Source organism: Mytilus edulis, chromosome 9 (assembly GCF_963676685.1).
Source record: "Mytilus edulis chromosome 9, xbMytEdul2.2, whole genome shotgun sequence".
NCBI lineage: Eukaryota > Metazoa > Mollusca > Bivalvia > Mytilida > Mytilidae > Mytilus > Mytilus edulis.
Window position 1 is genome coordinate 32,099,361 of NC_092352.1, and position 21,318 is coordinate 32,120,678.

Sequence of the window (21,318 nt, forward strand, 5' to 3'; positions counted from 1 at the left end):
TGACCTACTAAAATACTGTCTGAGAAACAGACCAAACTTATCATTGGCAAATGTAACGTGAAATGAGGTCGAGGTCAGGTGAACTCTGTACACCTTACACCCTGTCTGGTGGACTTGTGGACCTTGCAAAGCAGCATCATGTATACCAAATATGATTATCCTTTTATCAATAATAAGTTATAAATTCCCATGGAATGTTTTCGTTTCAAGCAGTTGCTGTACCATGTAAATGAGGTCAAGGTTAGGCAAAACTAAAATAACAGTATTACATCCCATGAATTGAAATTAGTTCTGTACACATTTAATTTGTTAACATTTATTATTATCATTATTATTTATGAACACTTCGTATCTGTACAACAATGCCACGGTAGTGTTCCCATCATTGGAATGTCAATTACATTTATCACAATATAGCTTTCTGATCACTCTTATTAAACAATCATAATTAGACGTCAAGGTCCGTATCATATATACTGGTCAGCCATCTCTGCAATATTTTATCAGCCCTGGTTTGTATCTATGTCGTATCTGATGCCTCTTCCCTAGAATTTCAAGTTTAAAACAATTTACGAAGATAATCAATATGACAGATTTGCATGCTCCAAGATTAAACTTTTCTGTTTCGAGTTAACACATTGGCCCGAACAAAGTGGAAATTGAAATAACTAAATAATAATTTGTAATTTACTATTTGATATACATGTTTTTCTAGCCTCGTCTGAACAATTTGAAAATATTCCGATTGGAAATGAAATTCTGATTTGATATCAAAATATGAATAGCTACTCTGTTGCAAGATAAGTATATTGTGAAAATTTTGGATGACACTAATAGTTTTCAAAGTGCGTGAATGTGAACTATTTATATAGACGCGATGGGACAGCCACATACAAAAAAGAAGATTAAAGAAAGTGAATGACCATACGATCTTAGGAGTATACAAGTCACCGTGTCTACATTATGTCAAGGTTAATAAATCGAACCAAGTCAAGAAAAGTTGTGTTTACATAGATTTGATCAAAGGTCTGCAGTCAAAAGTATAAATATTCTACCTTTAAGGAAAAAATAACTATAAATTCGGACACAATTAGGGAAAATTCCTCACTTCAATAGATCATGTAGATGTGGCGGGGGACATGTTGTGAGTTCTCAAGTTGACTTTTAATATCATCAGTGGAATAAATCTCAACTACTAGGAAGTGTTTACAGACCTTGACAACACATGCGAGGGTCTCGCAAGGTCAGTAAATCTGTTGCTGTCAATATAATGGAATTTTATGCGACTGTCATACAAGTGAGAGGTTTATCTAGCTATAAAACCAGGTTTAATCTACCATCTTCTGCATTAGGAAATGCCTGTACCTGGTCAGAAATATGACAGTTGTTATCCGTTCGTTTGATGTGTTTGAGCTTTTGATATTGTCATTTGTTTAGGGAATTTCTGTTTTGATACTTTTGCTATTTTGTTTTTCTGTAACATTGTTATAGTTTTTGCTTTATATACTCATATTTACTTGTTTACCTAGTACTTACAGAAGCTATTTCTGTTTGATTAACAGTGACCATTATATATGTCAAGAGTCGACGGAAATCCAGTATCAGCCGATCGTATTTCAGTGTATTTATTCCGTCTCTCCTAAAAGTCACTTTCCCAGACTTTAATATATCAAACCTGTTTTTAATATATAAATTAAAGTACAAGTTAACAATATAATGAATTGATGGAAAATTTTATAAACATATAGGTAATTTACTCATAACAACTGGTCTTCTAAAAAAAATTCTGTCCCGATATACTATACATGTGCATTCGTTCTTTACAGCCTTCATTTCCCGTAATTTTGACCAATCGAACTCGATTTCACATCGAAAGTAAGTTATATTGGAACTTCATCACACATTGTATACTTTTGGATATAATTTAATCATGGTAATATGACAAATTTATGTTAAAAAGAAAGATCCTAAAGGGGCATTAGCTGTCAATTTTATGTTCACTGATTTGACTCGAATTCTCCATATTTGATTTATAACATACTAAAACGTACATCAGAATTACAAAAAGTCGAAAATAAAGATGCAATTAACAGTGCAAGTACTCGATAATATGTATCAACATTTCCGTATGTAATTTTGGCTAGACGTCATCTAATTTTAAACCATCGAGATGACCACTTTTAGACGACTGCAGACAATACATAACGACAAAGTGCAATTGGATTTTTCTAGGTCTGATTTCATAATACAGGTTGAAAATAATGTTTATCATCGTTTTCATCTGTATAAGTCAACCAAATTGTTTATACTTATTTCACTTTCAATATTGACATTCTTTTCCTTAACTTAAATAGCCGAATACATGCGTTACCAATCTCCAGCTAAGGAGTTTAAATAAGAGTACCATGATTCAATGCGGTCGCATTTCTATTTGCAAGTGATTGCTTATTTTGATAAAATTGTGAACCAACTACGCTGCTAAAAAGCAAATTATTATTTAACTTTTTCACTTTCATTAATGACTGATCCAAAAATAATCATTAATGTCGTAGCTAATGCCCCTTTGAAATAATTCGTTTTTCTCTGAAAAAAAAGAAGTAATGGTCCAAGTCATACCCATAATTATTTATAACTTATATTTTAGTTACAATTTAAGCTATATCAATCTCAAGTATAAGTTGGCTATTTCCCTTTATTTTACAATTTATTTATTATTTTGTTTTATAACTGTGTACACGTGAAACAATAAGATCAGCTGTTTCGTTTTCAATCTTTTGTATTGATTTATCTTAGACTGCAGGATTTTGACAATACTTGATTTAAACTTGAAAGCTGTTTTCGAAGTTAAAGTGAAGATTATATAAATTTATAATCAAACTTTTTTTTTCGTATGAAGATCAACAAAATAATATTGATCATTATTTACCTGGCTAAATTTTCTTCTTGTTTGGCATGCGGCAACATTATATATCTAGCAATACCAGGATGATATCTTGTAATGGTCAAATTCATTGCGTTAATTCTGAAAAAAATATACATATATGTTTAGTTGAGCGAAATGTCTGTTTCAAAATTTTGACGGGACGTATTATGGTATACAAATGTCCGGTGTCCGTCCGTCCGTCCGTCTGTCCGGCGTAAACATGTCGCACCGTAACTTGACTTATCCAAATTTCATGAAACTTAACATAGTTGTTTCTTATGATGGTCAAATGATCTGTATACTTTTTGGTGAAAATAAGATTAAAACTTTTTGAGTTACGGCACTTTGTAACTAAAACAGGGGTGTGTTTTTTTCACATGTCGCACCGTATCTCAAAAACGATTCCTGATTATGGCTTAAAACTTTAAACACTTCTTAGTTATATTAATCTTAATATCTGTATACTTTTTGGTGATGATTCAAAATTTCATTTTTGAGTTATTGAGTATTTTGTAAAAAAGGGGGAGGGTTTTTTTTACATGTCGCACCATATCTCAAAAACGATTTATGATTATTGCTTAAAACTTTACACATGTCTTTGTTATATTAATCTGAAGATCTGTATACTTTTTGGTGATGATTCAAAATTTCGTTTTTGAGTTATTGAGTATTTTGTAAAAAAGGGGGAGGTTTTTTTTTACATGTTGTGCCGTATCTCATAAACAATTTATGATTATTGCTTAAAACTTTACACACTTCTTTGTTATATTAATCTAAAGATCTTTATACTCTTTGGTGATGATTCAAAACTTTATTTTTGAGTTATTGAGTATTTTGTTAAACAGTGGAGGGTTTTTTTTACATGTCGCGCCGTATCTCAAAAAAAAATTATGATTATTGCTTAAAACTTTACACACTTCTTTGTTATATTAATCTAAAGATTTGTATACTTTTTGGTTTTGATTCAAAATTTTATTTTAGTGATAGTTTTTTGTAAAAATAAAAAACCAGGGTTGGGGGTTTCACATGTCCCGTCGTGTCTCAAAAACAATATATGGCTATTGCTTAAAACTTTCTCAGAAACTATTTATGATTATTGCATAAAACTTCCACGCAAGACGTCGAGCGTATCATGCGCTCATGGCGCAGCTGTTTATTATAAGAGGTTACATCATTTTCATTTTTGTTTGTTTTGCCTTTTGATATACTTACGTATGACAGATAATTTTTTAGTCACAGGTTTATATCTATATCTATTGTGATATTACTTGGAGAAATTTTCTATTGGAATGTCAATTTAATTGTTTTATCTAACTTTAAAGTGATTAAATTTGTCTTGCTTTAAAGGAACTGTCCTCCTTCAATAAAACTTGCAAGTCGAACCAATAGCAAAACACATTCAGATTATAGAATAAACATGAATAATGTCAGAGATGCATGATACATAAAAGTCGATTGTCTACGGAATATTGAAAATGGAGTGTCTTTCAGGGCTCTTACCTATTAAACATGTCATCATCTTCTCCTCCCCAACCAAAGTATCTGTTAGAGTAACCGTTGACCTTTAAAAAGTCTTCTTTCGATATAGCTGCCACACCTCCGAATATCTTATCATATGGCAGTCTAAACAATAGGAAATGAATATTTATACATATTTGAATATGAAATCAAAGACAATTTATCAACAACCAACTCTGTATCTATACTTTTTTTTAATTGTTACAATGGAAAGAAACTGAAAATACCTTTTACAAGCTATTGAATTATATCTTCTTAGGTCATACCAATATGTATCATTTGGACTTTACGAAGACAAAAAAGGGTGCGAGTGAACTTGATTGTATTTTTTTCTCTCTCGCACCAATAATTGCCACTAATTTAATACATACGTTTGTTCATTTTTTTTCTTTTGTAGGACCATGAAGACCATGAATGTCGTACATTACAACTTATGAATACAAATATTATTATGTATGGAATAATTTTGATATCTCTTACATTTGTTTACGTTATATTTAATCAATCGTGCACTTTTGATGATTCACGAATACTGACATTTGTCACATGTCTACATTTGAATATCGATTGTTTTAACTTGACTTACTTGTACTGTAGCAGATTCACGACTACGGACACATGTCAAAAGTCATCATTTGAATATCGATTATTTCAACTTACTTGTACTGTAGCCAATTTACGGCTACTGACACATATCAAATGGCCACATTTGAATATATATTGTTTCATCTTACTTGTACTTTAGCATATCCACGTCTACTGACATATGTCAGATGTCTACATTTGAATATCGATTGTTTCATCTTACTTGTACTTTTAACTGATTCACAACTGCGGTCACATGTGCGGACACATACCAGACGTTTACGATATTGAATATCGATTGTTTCAACTTACTTGTTCTTTAGCCGATACCCGGCTACTGGCATATGTCAAATGTCTACATTTGAACATCTATTGTTTCAATTTACTTGTACAGTCGATTCACAGCTACCGACATATGTAAAATGTCTACAATTGAATATGAATTGTTTCAACTTTAAATGGTACTTTAGCCGATTTAAGGATACTGACACATTTCAAATGTCTACATTTGATTATCGATTGTTTCAACCTACTTGTACATCAGCCGATAAACGTCTTCTATCATATGTCAAATGTCTACATCTGAATATGGATTGTTTCAACTTACTTGTACTTTTGCCGAATTAAGGCTACTGACATATGTAAGATATAAAAAAGAAGATGTGGTATGATTGCCAATGAGACAACTGTCCACAAGAGACCAAAATGACACAGACATTAACAACTATAGGTCACCGTACGGCCTTCAACAATAAGCAAAGCCCATACCGCATAGTCAGCCATAAAAAGTATATGACAATGCAAAACAATTCAAACGAGAAAGCTACATTTGAATATCGATTGTTTCATCTTACTTGTACTTTAGCCAATTCACGGCTACTGACACATGTCAGATGTCTACATTTGCATATCGTTTGTTTCAAAAGAGTTTCAACTTACTTGTACTTTTGCCGAACCAAGGCTACTGACATATGTAAGATGTCTACATTTGAATATCGATTGTTTCATCTTACTTGTACTTTAGCCGATACACGGCTACTAAAATATGTCAAATGTCTACATTTGCATATCGATTGTTTCAACTTACATGTACATTAGTCGATTCATTGCTCCTAACACATGTCAAATGACCACATTTGAATATCGATTGTTTCAACTTACTTGCACTGGAGCCGATTTACAGCTACTGACACATATTAAATGGCAACATTTGAATATGAATTGTTTCATCTAGCTTGTACTTGAGCCGACCCACGTCTACTGACACATGTCAGATGTTTACATTTGAATATCGATTGTTTCTACTCACTTGTTCTGAAGCCGATTCACGTCTACTGTCATATGACAGATGTCTACATTTGAATATCGATTGTTTCATCTTACTTGTACTTTAGCTGTTTAACATCTGCAGACACATGTCAAATGTCTAAATTTGGTTATCGATTGTTTCAACTTACTTAAACATGAGCCGATTCAAGGCTACTGTCATATGTCAGACGTCCGCATTTGAATATCGATTGTTAATCTTAATTTTTCTGTAACCAATTTACGGCTACTGACACATGTCAAATGACTGCATTTGCATATCGATTGTTTCAACTTACGCGTAGATGAGCCTAATCACGGCTACTGACATATGTCAAATGTCTACAATTGAATATCGATTGTTTCAACTTACTTATACTTTAACCGATTCACGGCTACGGACATATGTCTAGGATTATCTGGACAGGTGTATAAATTATTATCATTTTCTGGCAGTAAATCCACGTCATGAAATATAAAGCATTGATAGTCGTGTAGCCGTAACGATTCTAAAACGCCAACATTCAACAGTAAAGCTCTGTTAAATTGAACTTTTAAATCCTGAAATGAAAAGAAGGGTTACGTGTTTAAAGAAAACGTTTAAATTAAATATGCAGTAGTCTTTGAATATATGGGAAAATAAATGGGGAATGTGTCCATGGTACACAAATGATGTCCCCACTTGTATATTAATAAATTTATAAAGGGACAAAACTGAAGAACATTAATCAAAGTGCTTGTAAGCAACGTAGGGTAAATATTGATTTATTTTTTTGAATGAACATGGCATTGTATAAAGCATTGGTTATAGTTGATTCAACTACAATTATGGACAAAGGAAGATAACTCCATTCAAAAAAATCTTTTACAATTACTATTGAAAAGGAGCATAACTCTAGAACGGTTGAAGTGACACCACCAAAATTAAAACTATTTTGTGGCAATATTCATTATGTATAAGTTTAATACCATTTGGTTGAGACAAACAAAAATCAGCTTTTTTTTTATTTTTAAAGGGGAATACTTTAGAATGGTAAAAGTGACGCCACCAAAATTCAAACTTGACCTGTGTTTTGCGGTAATAAGCATTATGTATAAGTTTCATATCATTTGGTTGAGGCAAACTAAAGTTAGAGAACAGAAACCAGGTTTGGGACGTATGGACTTCACACTATAACCCCCTAAAAATAGCGTTAAAAATGGTCATTAGCATTAACATATTTTACTTATAGATCTATCTTACTTACTAGATCTACAACATATATTCCGTATTCTATCTGCTGTCTTTGCAATATAGGATGAAGATTATTTAGGAAAATCTTCAGATGTATTTCCCGATCTCTGAATGGTACTATGATGGCCACTCTGTGTCGGGATGTGCAGTTAGGTGGTTTATATCGCCCTCCATAATGCAGGTTCAAAAACTTTGACTCAAGCTCGGCCCAAGTTAAAACTTCAGTGCTTGGTTTGATATAACCATCTAAAAATATAAAAAAAGTTCTGAGTTCCGTAGCTATGTCAATTATCGTTCTTTTTTTTAATGATACAACCATACTTTTGCTTCGTCCATTTTAGTTTTTCAAATTGAAACACGAACTGCGATATTTCATATTTTGATTTTCTTTTTATGATTAAAAATTAAACAGAAAAAAAACCCCAAAAAATCCGATTCATAAATATTATCATTGATTTACGAATCAATAAGATAAAGAAGCAGTACGTGTGTTTTTCTTGATTTGCCAAATGTAAAAAAAAATTATTACTATGTTTTTTGGGAGTGACACTTTTCCCCCTCACATTTACTAAAAAAATAAAACATACATGACGTTTGTTTTCTATTTTGTTTTTGTGTGCATTTATTGATCCCTTCTCTGTACATGCTGTATATCGTGTTTCTGTATTATTTTTGAATACTTACAAAGGCCAGGTGGTATTGTTGGGCATAATGGTAAGAGAGGTCCTTTTTTTCTCCAGTTCCAAAAAAAGATACTGTAGAAAGAGGAAGTATTTCTACTTTCGGTTACACAGATGTCGCCTTCGCATCGTGTGTGTCCATACAGAATTAGAAGCAAGAACTGGACAATCAGAAAAGCAAGTCCTATAATCGATATACAACGTAGATTACATAAATCTCGGAACTTTCGAAAAAGCAGCCGCAGAATTTTATTTGCATTTAAGCCATGCTCTAGTAAACTCGTTGTCATTGTTTGCTTGCAATATGTTGATCCATGGTTGTCGCCGCAACAATCTGTGAACAAAAAAGAACAATTATCATTTGTAAAAAAAATCTGTCGTGTTTATACGGATCTATACCATTAAAGTACTATGATGTATCCCTGGTGAGCAGAGTGAGTAATTTCAAAAATAAGATAAATATCTATTTATGCCAAATGATAGTTGAATCATCTAAAATGAAGAGCAATGAGAAGAAAACAGAGAGCTCACTCCAAAGCTAAACGTTCAAATAACCCAAGCGACTGGGAAAAGTACAAGAAACTGAAAGCAAACACCCAAAAGGAGACAAGAAAAGCTCATAGAAAGTACATCCAAGATGTTGTCAGCAATTACTTCGAAGAAAATCCTAAGCGCTTCTACACATATGTAAAAAGTAAGAAACAAGAGTCATCAGGTGTTTCTGCTCTTACCAACAAAGACGCATTTTTACATAGTGAAAGCGCTCAAAAGGCTGAAATTCTAAACGACCAATTTCAATCGGTCTATACTAAGGAAGACATGACGAGTATACCAAGCAAAGGCCCAAGCCCATATCCCACCATGGGTAAAATCAACATAAACAGAAATGGAGTATACAAGCTATTAAAGAACCTTAAACAACACAAAGCTACAGGACCCGACAACATTCCAGCACTTATACTTAAAGAAGCAGCAAATGAGATGGCTCCTATCCTTTCCCATCTTTACCAAACCACCATTGACAACGGGCAAATACCAAACGACTGGAAAGAAGCAACAATAGTCCTACTATTCAAAAAAGGAGAAAAACATATAGCAGCAAATTATCGACCAGTTTCTTTAACTTCTATTTCTTGCAAAGTTCTGGAACATATCATCCACAGTTCAGTCATCACTTTTTTGGAAAAACATCACATCTTGACAGACAGCCAGCATGGTTTCAGAGCTCGGAGATATCATGTGAGACACAACTTATTTCAACAATAGAAGGAATTGCCAAACAACTAAAATCAGGGAAAGATCAAGTGGATGTAATCTTACTCGACTTTGCTAAGGCTTTTGACAAAGTCCCACACTGCAGATTACTCAACAAACTGAACCACTATGGCATTAGAGACGAAAATCTGAAATGGATACAAGCTTTTTTAGAAAACAGGAAACAACAAGTTGTAGTCGAGGGCTGTAAGTCAACACAGGGAGATGTACTTTCAGGGGTCCCACAAGGGACTGTGCTAGGACCCTTACTCTTCCTAGTATTCATCAACGACTTACCAGAAACAGTTCAACATTCAACTGTCAAACTATTTGCTGACGACTGCCTACTATTCCACCATATCAAGAATTCCCAGGATGAAGCCAAACTACAACAGGACCTTTCAGCACTAGAAGACTGGGAAACCAAATGGCAGATGAAATTCCACCCAGAAAAATGCACTGTCATCCGCATTAGCACCAACAGTAAATCCAAAAAAAGAGACATTCTACAAATTACATGGCCACACTCTCGAAACTGTACCAACCAGCAAATATTTAGGAGTAAATTTCAGTGAGGACCTACAATGGAAAAATCATGTTGACGTTACTGCCAAAAAAGCATCCAAATCCATCGGATTCCTTAGGCGTAACCTTCGAGAATGCAGCAAGAATGTAAGAAATGCAACCTATATCTCTCTGGTCAGACCAACACTAGAATATGCTAGTGCGGCATGGGACCCTCATACCACTGAGGACATTAACCGTTTAGAACAAGTGCAAAGGAGGGCCGCCAGGTTTGTAACCAACAACTACACTGATAAAACACCTGGATGTGTGACAACTATGGTCAAGACACTAGGATGGGAACCACTAGCTAACAGACGAAGCAACCATCGACTCGTCATGCTTTACAAGATCCAGCATGAGCTAGTGGACATTGATGCCAGTTCCATCTTGCGTCCAAACGATCGGCGTACTAGAGGCAAACAACGCCTATATCAACCACCAGCAAACCAGAGAGTATATAAGTACTCATACTTTCCACGGACTATACAAGAGTGGAACCACCTTCCAACAGTTACAACTGAAGCTCTGACAATAGAGGGGTTCCAGAGTGCACTAGCCAACAATAGTGCACCCAAGAGACCAACACCATAGACAGCAGCCAAGTGTACATAGTTTTAAATTGTATATATTCGGAACGTTTTATTTGTAAATAGTTACAGGAGAATTGCTGTCTCATTCTCCGTCTAGTGGACTTGTAACATTCTTTTAAGAATCCAGTCCTAAGCAAGGAAGAAGAAGAAGAAGAAGAAAACGGGTACACCTAGGGTTAGGTTGGTACACGCAAAAATGACAACACAATAACAAAAACAGACTGATATATGTGGGTTTCCACAGTAATGGTTTTAAAAATGCACCAATAAGAACACCAGTCACCTTATGCATGTTGGAATAAATACAAACAATTGTATATTACTAGAATCGCCTTTTGGATTATGGAATTTGAGGTTTTATTGAGACTAAGTAAAACCAGAAAAGAAATGCATGTTTACACATTGCCCCAAAAGCTTTAATGAAATATATATAATTTAGTCCTCCAGCGCCTTATCGGTCAAAGTATGAATAGAAAAATAGATTTTATCAGTTTACATTACAATAAAAATATAATTTGAGATTGAAACACATTTAGGGCGGGAGGGGGTCGAGTGCGAAATTACAGAATTTTTGTTTGGACAATTACTGATTGAAAATCTCATTTGTGAAAAATATGAGATTTTTCATATATTGGACATCAAAAAGGGGGAGTACAGTACGTATTCTAAGCACTATCCTGGGTATGCCACTGAATAACTTTCTTAGCTCAATATTTCAGGAGCTTATGCTATGCGTATGAACGCTTGTACAGAAGTGTGATCCTTTATTTCTTAAATAACAGATTTAAACTACATGTCTCGGATAAATAGTCCTACAAAAGAATGCTAACAAAACCTCAAATTAAGAAAATCTGCGACATACGACTTTTTGACGACCTGTAAAATGAAGGTAAAGTATTTTTCCTACGAGTATATTTAACTGTAATAATGTATGTACATGCACACTTTCAATGTGTACAACACTTTTTCTGTTATAACATTTATCATTGTTCAATTCCAAGTAATTATTGTTTAATTAGAGAGGTATTATCTAATTTTGTAATGAAAGTATTTGTGGTTTTATCATGAAAAATATAAAATAAAATCTCGAGGCTTTTGGACTCCACAAGTTTCCACGCAATAGAGGCATCTTATGTGCACGAACGACAATGAAGTTAACATTGTTACTAAGTCTTGTAAATGCTCCCATGTGAAACCTTTTAAAATTGAATAAAGAACATAAAAAACTGATTTGATTTGAATTGATTATAAATGAATTGTAATGATTTTTATGTGTTACACGTCAAACTTATATATATAGTTGTCACGAAACGGAGTTTGACTAAAACTTGATCAAAATATTTCTTACCGTATGTCCTTAAAATGTAATCTGAAATAATATATAAACTGATGATATCTCATCAATTTACAATACAGGTAAACATCAAACAAAAAACACACAGGTACAAGATACATCAACGTGTCAAATAATGTGCACAGTTTTCTTTTGTTTTAACATTTATATGCATGTAAACACACTTTATACATAAATGAGAGCATTTTTCCTGAACGTTATAACTAAATCGGGATCCTAGTTCACTGGTCGAAAGCAGACGCGTAGCAAAGATTGGACGGAGTACCAATGGTTGTGTTCTAGTTCTCATCTGGACATTTGCGTCCACCCATAGACGTTTAATATAGAATTTTGAGTCAATATAATAATTCCATGGTCCATCTAGAGGCTGTCAAAGGACAACAAACCTGTGTGCATTGGTGTCCGTTTTGAAAACAATTAGGCCTAAGGGTCATCAAGTCAAAAACAACAAAGCTAAAAATCGTCAAAACCAGTCTTGACCTCTGTTTGATCAAGAGAAACAGCATATTGAAACCTGAAACTTATAAAATATACCATGTTTATTATTTTGTACTACCCCAGGCGTGCGTTTTCCCTACAGCATACTCACTGGATTACGCGTTCTCAGAAATGGCATAAAATGTCAATCAATCAATGATCGATACTATTGAACGGCAAACGACCGTTTTAAAAAGCTAACAAAAATGCCATGTAATTTTTCTTTCTAATAATGGTTAATGGTTTCTAATAAAAATCCTGTAAAGTTCCTTTGGTTACAGACCTGTCAGGACACATCAGAAGTTAAACATTTGGGCAACTTTAGTCATACCATGAAAGTATTATATTGACGGTCACAATAATACTTTCATGGTCACACTTACTGTCAATGACTAAATAGTTTGAATCTTAATCATTAAAACAAATTTGTTAAACTCATATTTCGTTTTCTTTTCTTACTGCTTCAAGTCTTGCCTACACAATGTACACCGGTATTAGATATATTGTATTCTTACACTGCATGTTTTTAAAACCAAGGATAAACCTTGATAAACTGAATTCTGATTTATCTTTGTTGTTGCATCATGAGGAATAAACACATATTGTATTGAGTTGTATTGTATACACAAATACAGCAGTAGGATACAGTAGAAACAACATGATCTTGATTGCCCTTTTTTCAGTGCACCAGCAAACAATACTGATTTTATTTGTTATGTTAATATACAATGCATATTAAAGTATAATAAAAATTACATAATGGAAGATAATCTTGAACCTTTTTATACTTATAAACGATGAACAAGATCTCAACAGTAGTTACGTTAACTTAGTGCATGTCGAAAAAAAACCCGGAAATATTGTGTAGGTATTTTTAACTTCGTCGTTGTTTCATTGGAATTCTCGTCAGATGCAAAACCATTAGAAATTATCACTATTTTTATTAAACATGTTTATATCTACATGCACACCATCACAGTCTAGACCTGTATAGAACGCAAATGATTTCCATTCAGAGTGAAATTTGACTCCAGTCAAATTATAAACAACCCTGCATAAAGTTTTTTTCTTGCCTCTATCCGTTATCGTAATAATTTCTTGTTCGTGTGAAGTTACAAAAATAGCTGCATATGAATATTTTCTAATATAACTTACCATTTGCGTCTTTTGTTAACCTTTTCCTCGTATAATTTGTTGATAAGTTGATTTACACAGTATTTATAACATGGCTGCTGTTTTTGACTGCTGATCAAATTACCACACATACTCTTATCATTTAAGTATCACACAAGTATGTAGTATCCCGCAGTGATGATATTTCCTTAGTCGCAATCTTGCGGTAATCTTTTGTCTCGACAGGTCTTTTTTAATCATTTTGTAATAGCACTGTAGTCAAATTTATCAGACATCATAAATACTTTACGTTATTTAACGTCCGTCTTTTGAAATAGCGAGATGTTATTCTCTCTTATTTTTATTTAAGGCAAACACGAGATTTTATAATAAAATTGTTATTTCAAAAATCGTATTTTTTTACCCCCCCCCCCCCTCCCCCCAAAAAAATCAATATTAGAACTTAAAATTCAAAACTAAAACACGGTCTTATTAATTTTTTTATGCCTTTTGCAGATACTTTGCCCTATTTATTCCAAAAGGTAAGAAAATATTCATATGAGCAGTTTCTAAGAAAGAACGAAAAGAAGTAAATTTAATGGTCAGTAATCTTATTATCCTTTATTTTCACGTCCTCTATATAGATTTTGCATTCTTTCCGGCACTAAGTAATTCAAAGTCATAAATGCATTTATCTCATCGAACATGAAATAAAGAAGTCATAAGATATATGTTAGACTATAGTTACGTAAACGTTTGGCTCATATCTTGATGACTTACATCTAAAATTAACAATGCAGGTCGGTTGACGGAACAAAAACTTTACGACTATAAAGATATGATTTAGTCTCTGAATTGTGAAGTTTTCTATGTAGCAACAATCTGAAAGCACCTGCATATATATAGATCTATATAGAGTATAATATCTCCCAGTTGATACGCCGTTAGTCCAAAGTTTTCACATCCAATACTTACTTTTTGCATAGGGAGTTGCTCGCGGCCTTCAAGTTTGACAGATGACAACACAGAGACATTTCCCAATTGTCTATACCACACGACCATCCTCTTGTCCTCGAATATGACCTACCGATTCAAACTTATAACCAGATTTATATTTACATGACCAACTGCACGGTTGTCACATATGCCCTCACATATGGAGTACATGAAATAACCCCCGTTTTTTAGTTGGGTCCATGTACAGTCATAATGGTTTTCTGTGCTGTATTTTAATTTTTCGTCGTTTTTCGGGTTTTTTTTGCGAATGCATTTTTTTCGACGTTATTATGAGTTTGAATGAAGATCTTTGATGTATCTTTATGTCTCTCTTATATTCAGCAGTTGAAAAACTTTACCTTTCAAATTGGAACCTGTTTTATGTAGCAATTTCATCATTAAAAACTAAAACGCAGAAACACGATTCATTTAACTTGACCGCATAGGCAAATGTGTACCTTGTGTTCTCAAGGATTTGTAAAGTTATACTTTAAATATCCTTGGTGTTCTGTTGTAGGATTCAAACCCGACCAGTTGGCAGAAACATTTAATACATTGTATTATCATCGACTTCTAGTCATCGACTCCTAGGAGTCGATATTAAGATTTGAACGATGGACAGTCAGTGCGTGAATTTTTCTTGCTACCTGATTGGAAGATATTACGAGACGTAAATAATCAAAGTTTATTGATTGGTTAGGACAATCCAAACCTAGTAAATGTCCTTCAATCCCGTAGAGTATCTGATTTTAGCAATTAGATTTTGCCTGGTCATTAATCGTGCATATTCATGATATTGGTACACAGGTAACTTTTATCTATAAATAGTCGAATCTTCTGGAGTTTCGTAAACAACAACGTTAAACGATATATACTACTTCATAACGTGTGACCTCACGTGTGTGGTAAAAAATTTTGATTGATGCACGTGGCTATTCTAGTAAATGAATAAATCTACAAAGCGAGAGCACTTTCAATGTTCATCAGCTAAGAGTCGACTAGCCCTTTTTGAAAGGCTAATGCTTGTATGTCATATGTCTCTGACCCGACGTTCTTGCTTTGTATTGCAAACGTATGAGTTTACTTCTCAGGCTGGCCGGCTTTCCAAGCAAGAAAACTGATAAATCAACTAAAGAACTATGTATTGACACTTAAAAATAAATACTGTGTGTAGTGGGACCTTGCAAAACATTTTAAATTTGATTTTGTGCTATTTTCTTTTTATAATTATATTTTTTATCAACACAATGACGTCACATGACACCGGCTCCCCCTTTTTTTTCAGTTTTAATAGATCTTTTAATACAGTACTGAGAGTAGTCTATTCTGTTATTTTCTTGTTATAATTGATATACCATATGGGGCACTTTAATACAAAATAACTTGATTTGATTCATGTAAAAAATCAATGTACATTCGGACAGATACATAGAATATTATTGTCTCTGGTTCGGGTTTACGGCCTTGGTTCGGGTCAAAACATATTTTAGCCTTTTCAACATTTCCAATATGGACGACAAAGTGGCAATCGGGATACATTCAATGGAACAAAATAGGTTTTCTTGATTGTTTATTCACATTAAAACAATGTCATTCACAAAAAGTCACCCATTATCGTAAATACTGTGTTTACATAGTGTCACGTTTTTATATACACGGCAGAAATCGAATCAAACATCAAAATGTAATGACATATTTATCAACCGACAACTCACAACATACAAAACCAAAACAAACAACACATGCAGTCTAACATACATAGGGTCTCATTGGGGGGTTCTGATCCTGGATCCTACTTACTGTTTTGTCAGATTCCTGTATCCCGCTTACACTATGTATGTACATGATGTAAGCAATTCTCATTTTTTTTTGTAATTTCCTGTGTCCAGCTAGACTTCATTTCCTGTTTTCATGGCACAATAATTTGACTTTCAGGTGTCACGCTTACAGAAAATCGTTAATCCTGCGTCACCCTTAGTCTCAATGAGACCCACAACATACTGATTGTGGTAAATAACATGTACACAAGTCTTCGTAACCTGCAATATTTTGGTATATAAATACTTTTGCAGTGATAACATGAACACACCTATATATATTCAAATACATATTTTTAAGGCATTTGTGATCGGATTTTATCAAACATTGCATTGAAGGGTGCAGAATTGTCTGTAGTATATACATGTAAAGGTTACAATGTTGTCTTTGGTTGTTTTTGATTTGAAATGATGTGAAAAAATTTAATAAATATATTTAGCCTTAGGTTGAAATATTTTGCAAATTTTAAGACAAAAAAATAATACTTGTGCTTAAGTTATCTATTCACAAAAATATAACACAATAAACATGTGATATTTCCACTTCTATTGGTATCAAAATGATAACAATCCAGCAAGAATTGACTCCACAATATTTTTGAAAAAAATGGGCACCCATGATTAACTAAAAGTCTGACATGAAACTGTTGTGTCAATCTTTACCTGGATGTTCCTTGTGATACCTATTATCAGGTTTTGACAGTTTCAAAAATGATCAGTAGGTAAAGGTCATTCTGCAGAATTTTGAATAATTGATTATCCCATTTTTGAGTTTTTGCATCTGAAATGTGATTTTTTTATTTTTGAGTTTTTGGATACAATCTTGAATAATTATTATATATGTATCAAACAAATTTTTAATAGCAAAAATCAATAAGATTAAATATATTATTCAAAATTTCTTCAAATTACCCCTTACATGAGTTATTGCCCTTGAAATTGCAAAAAACAAATGTGTTCAGCAATATCTACAAATTTGTCAATTTGATCCAAATTGAGTAACAAGAGTTATTACCCTTGAAAGATAGATGCAGAAACTTAATATAAAGAAAGAGAGAAATTGTAATAAGCAAAGATTTTTACAATGAGAGGATTTACAGCCTTTTTAAAACAAATTATCTTCATGATAATCAATTTTAACTGTTTTGTAGAAGTAATCAATCAGAAATGGTGGAAGGAACTTTAGAAAAAGGTAAAGAAGTGATCTCTATTTTGTAAGAATGAAAACTACATGTTGGTCACAAGATGTCTTATTTTTGATATTCAAATACGGCGATTAGTTATTCTTTTTATTACATTGGTAAATGGCTTTTTTTTGTGAAATTAATGTAAAAAATGTAAGGAACTATATCTTTTTCCTACGCATTGACAATTTGTTTTGATCCGACGTTATCGACGTCTTGACAACGCTTATTGTTGTATGACGTCAGAGAGTGAAATAACCACGTTTATTTCACATGTGAAATTATCGGTTTTTATCTAACTGGGAAATCAATGTAATTCATTGCAACCAATGTAATAAATCAATATAATCCTAGTAAACAGAAAATGAAAATTATTGAGAACCTGTGACTCTAAATTCAGTAAAGGGACATAGTTTTTATAATATTTAGAGAAATGTATATTTTAGATTTTATCAAAGTCTAAAAATATTTTTTTTGTTTATACTGCGTGTAGTCTATATACCATACTAATGATACTATCTTATAGATGTAGTTGTTATTATTTGCAGGTGAATCTAGACAGACTGAAGAAGCTATGGAAACAGATTCTCTGTGTTATTGGTATGAGTATTACATGTATACATTGTTTATAAATATATGTCTTATAGTTGAAGAAAAGGACACAAAAATTAGTGATTTTTGTTTTAGTTTCTAAGATTATCTTCAATTTACTTAAGTTGAATGGATCAAATTATAAGATTTTTGTCCATACATGACACTTTGAGGGGAACATAGAAATACCAGGAGTTCGTTATTGTAAGGGCTCTTACATGCACAATTCTTGCCAGATTATTGTAAAATTTAAATCAAAGGTTTATATCAATAATGTCTCAGACAAATTTGGAAATCAGTTCCAACAAATAAAGGGCAGGGATCTCCATGGCCTGTTTAACGATGGAGCCCCGCCATCGTTCAAATGTCTTGCGCCATCGTCAAATGACTCGCGCCATCGTTAAATTGTCTTGCGCCATCGTTAAATTGTCTTCCGCCATCGTTCAAAACTTCATCGTTTTTTGTAGCCCGACGCCATTTTTTTTATCATAATTGCATAACCCTTAGGCTTTTTATGTTATAATCCAATACAGTTCTAACGCCTGAGGGATATCCGGATTAAGATCGCTCATTACTTGTACCTGAGCTTGTACAGGTAGATCAACAAACCAAACAGGAGAATACTAGCTGAGGATTGACGATCCATTTGTCGAAGTAATCAACTAAGTTTCAGCAAATGATTATGATCATTTAGATTAAATAAATAAATTAATAAATTAATCCAGTTACAAAGAAAACAGTTTAACAAGTCGAACACGTGCTTTATTTTGACTTACGCAATCAGCATCCTCTTTTTTTAAGAAGTACAAAATAAGACGCAAAACAGTAAATATTATTTCATCGTAAATAACTCGAGTACTGCTGTAACGATAATTTAGAATTACTTTAAAAGTTTAAAAGTAAAAACTTAAATATTTCCTGTAAAGAAATATCGTATCTAAATTCCGAATTCATTTCGTATATTACAATCAAATTGATACATCCGCGTTTCCGGTTTCTATTCAGACTCGAAAGATGCATGTTGCACAGCATCAATTTTTCCAGATAGTCATTAAAAACCTTTTCATTTGTCGACGTTTGCTTTACAAATCTCTTTAACCTTTTACATAACCCGTACGAATTGTTTTGTTGTTGCTGCAAATCAGCCATACCGGTAATGGGCTCTGAATTTGACAGTGTCCACGAAAAATAAGCTCCACATTAGATGATTTTTAACCCCCATAACAATTACCAAAAATAAAAGAAATCTGCATGGGGACCTTCATGACAGCTTTTGGTCATTCTCGACTAAGGGGGGGCCATGATGACTTGGCATTTGAATGGTTAAAAACGGCAATAAATGAAAATATTGATACTTCTAATTCTATAATGAAAATTCAAATAAATATAATTTAAATAAGCAATGAATTAGCATTTTCACCATTCCTTGTATGGAGGGATAAAATACTTCCGATCGCGCTACACTGTACAGCGTAGACAAGGTTTGTAATGGTGAAAGTTCCTCCATGGTTCAATTTTCATCCATGGAGATCCCTGTAAAGGGGTTATTCCCCTTGGTAATATGATTATATGGAAAAATGCATTGTGAGCATCCAAAGGCCTACATTTCTTGAAAAAATTTTGACAGATATTTATGAAACTTGTATCCAAGGTTTTTTATCAGCAATGTCTCTAAATTCTAAAACTCAGTGCTTTAAAAAAAAAGAGTTATGCTCCTTTGATACTAATGTTATTTATATTGAATATTACAAAGGAAGCACCCTCACACCTACATTTCTTGTGTTTATGAAGTTTATATCAAAGGGTGATATCAGCATAGTATATGATGAATGAAGACAAACTATTTTTACAGGAGTAATGCACTTTTCAAATAGCAATGTGAGGAAAAATAACATTGCTAGTATAAATCACATTCTTACTTTTCTTGTGAGAAATACATTTGTATTAAAAGTTTTAAATTTGTTTTTTAGTTATTGCTCTTGAACAGATACAATATGTGCAATGCAGGAGACATTGGAATTCTGTTCTTTTATATTATTTATTTCTATATTTCAGTGGTAAAGGAAGGAACCTAGGAGCTGTTGAACTACAGTGTAGTATTTGTATGAAGTGGTATCATGCTGACTGTATAGGTTGCTATTTAGGGTAATTATTTTGTATAGAACTATTACACTCTTACTTTTAATTTAGTTTTCCTAATAAAGGTTGGTGGTTCTCTCCTGACACTGTGGCTTCCTCAACCAATAGAAACTGATTGCCAATAATAGTTCTGAAAGTGGTGTTAAACACCAATCAATCAATCAACTGTTTTAGAACTACAATTTTATGTTCGTATGAGTCAGTAGCATGCTGTCTCTAAATACTTCTCCCTATTTACTAAAGATAATTATTTTCAATATTAAAGTGCTACAGTGAAGTGTTTACCTATTGTGGTATCATGCCACTATGCTTGTTGTATGAAATATTTATGTCCTGCTTTTTGAAAAAGTGGCATTATGTTTTCTAGGCTGTGTATCTGTCCATTCATTATCAGGTTAACGCTTTCAGTTGTTGAGGTAGTTTCTCATAAAGTTTTCTGATCACAATGACTGGAAATTTAGTATGCTTGTTCATAACAATGTGCTTCAAACATGAGATGACTGTGCAGGCATTCCGTTGTATTGTTGCCATATACATTTCTACCCACATGACTTTCGTTTTTGACTGATGAGCGAACACAAAATAACATTCCTTATCGCTTGTTAAATATCAATTTCAGCAATAAATATTCATGAAGATAATTTTTAAGAACATTGATAAATGATATGAAAATGTATTTTCGTGGGAAATATTAATATAATATATATAACAACAAACCAAAGTATATTGCTTTGTCTCAGAAAAAAAAAATATCTATGTACCTTAACCTCACTTTCAAGTAGAGAGATGTGATTTTTTTTCTGAGACAAGTGCTTGTGACCATCTACTAGAACTTGTGGTCATCCGATGTTCAGTACTTCAGTACTTTGAATAAAAATTATATGGCAAATTACAGCTTTGTCTATGATTTCATGGTTCACTGAACATTAAAATATTTAAGACTGTGATTTTGCAAGCACTGTACAATTTTGCCATTTCAAAAAAGATTTTT

At 33.0% G+C, this 21,318-nt stretch overlaps 2 protein-coding genes across 7 annotated transcripts in view; one reads left to right on the top strand and one right to left on the bottom strand.

Moving 5' to 3' along the window:
- Positions 1 to 300: 300 nt before the first annotated feature.
- On the bottom strand, positions 301 to 14,674 carry LOC139488165 (beta-1,4-N-acetylgalactosaminyltransferase bre-4-like). 5 transcript variants are annotated; one of them, XM_071273595.1, is made up of 9 exons: positions 14,576 to 14,674; positions 13,643 to 13,873; positions 8,250 to 8,579; positions 7,579 to 7,811; positions 6,705 to 6,892; positions 4,424 to 4,546; positions 2,927 to 3,022; positions 1,537 to 1,675; positions 301 to 545 (listed from the first exon to the last, which is right to left on the bottom strand). In XM_071273595.1, exons 3-9 carry the CDS (start codon positions 8,533 to 8,535, stop codon positions 504 to 506), a joined length of 1,107 nt encoding a protein of 368 aa, XP_071129696.1. In that variant the 5' UTR covers positions 8,536 to 8,579; positions 13,643 to 13,873; positions 14,576 to 14,674; the 3' UTR covers positions 301 to 503. The 5 variants fall into 5 exon arrangements, with proteins under 5 accessions (XP_071129696.1, XP_071129694.1, XP_071129695.1 ...); XM_071273593.1 differs by lacking the exon at positions 14,576 to 14,674 and adding an exon at positions 12,005 to 12,025 and having other exon boundaries at positions 13,643 to 13,782; XM_071273594.1 differs by lacking the exon at positions 14,576 to 14,674 and having other exon boundaries at positions 13,643 to 14,354.
- Positions 14,675 to 16,063: 1,389 nt separating this feature from the next.
- The window catches only part of LOC139488167 (set1/Ash2 histone methyltransferase complex subunit ASH2-like), a 45,319-nt gene continuing 40,064 nt past the window's right edge, over positions 16,064 to 21,318 (top strand). For both annotated transcript variants that reach the window (XM_071273599.1, XM_071273601.1), the window contains exons 1-4: positions 16,064 to 16,152; positions 17,565 to 17,605; positions 18,146 to 18,197; positions 20,244 to 20,333. In XM_071273599.1, the coding sequence (XP_071129700.1) occupies positions 16,106 to 16,152; positions 17,565 to 17,605; positions 18,146 to 18,197; positions 20,244 to 20,333 (230 nt within the window). In that variant the 5' untranslated portion in view covers positions 16,064 to 16,105. The remainder of the gene's footprint in view (positions 16,153 to 17,564; positions 17,606 to 18,145; positions 18,198 to 20,243; positions 20,334 to 21,318) is intronic.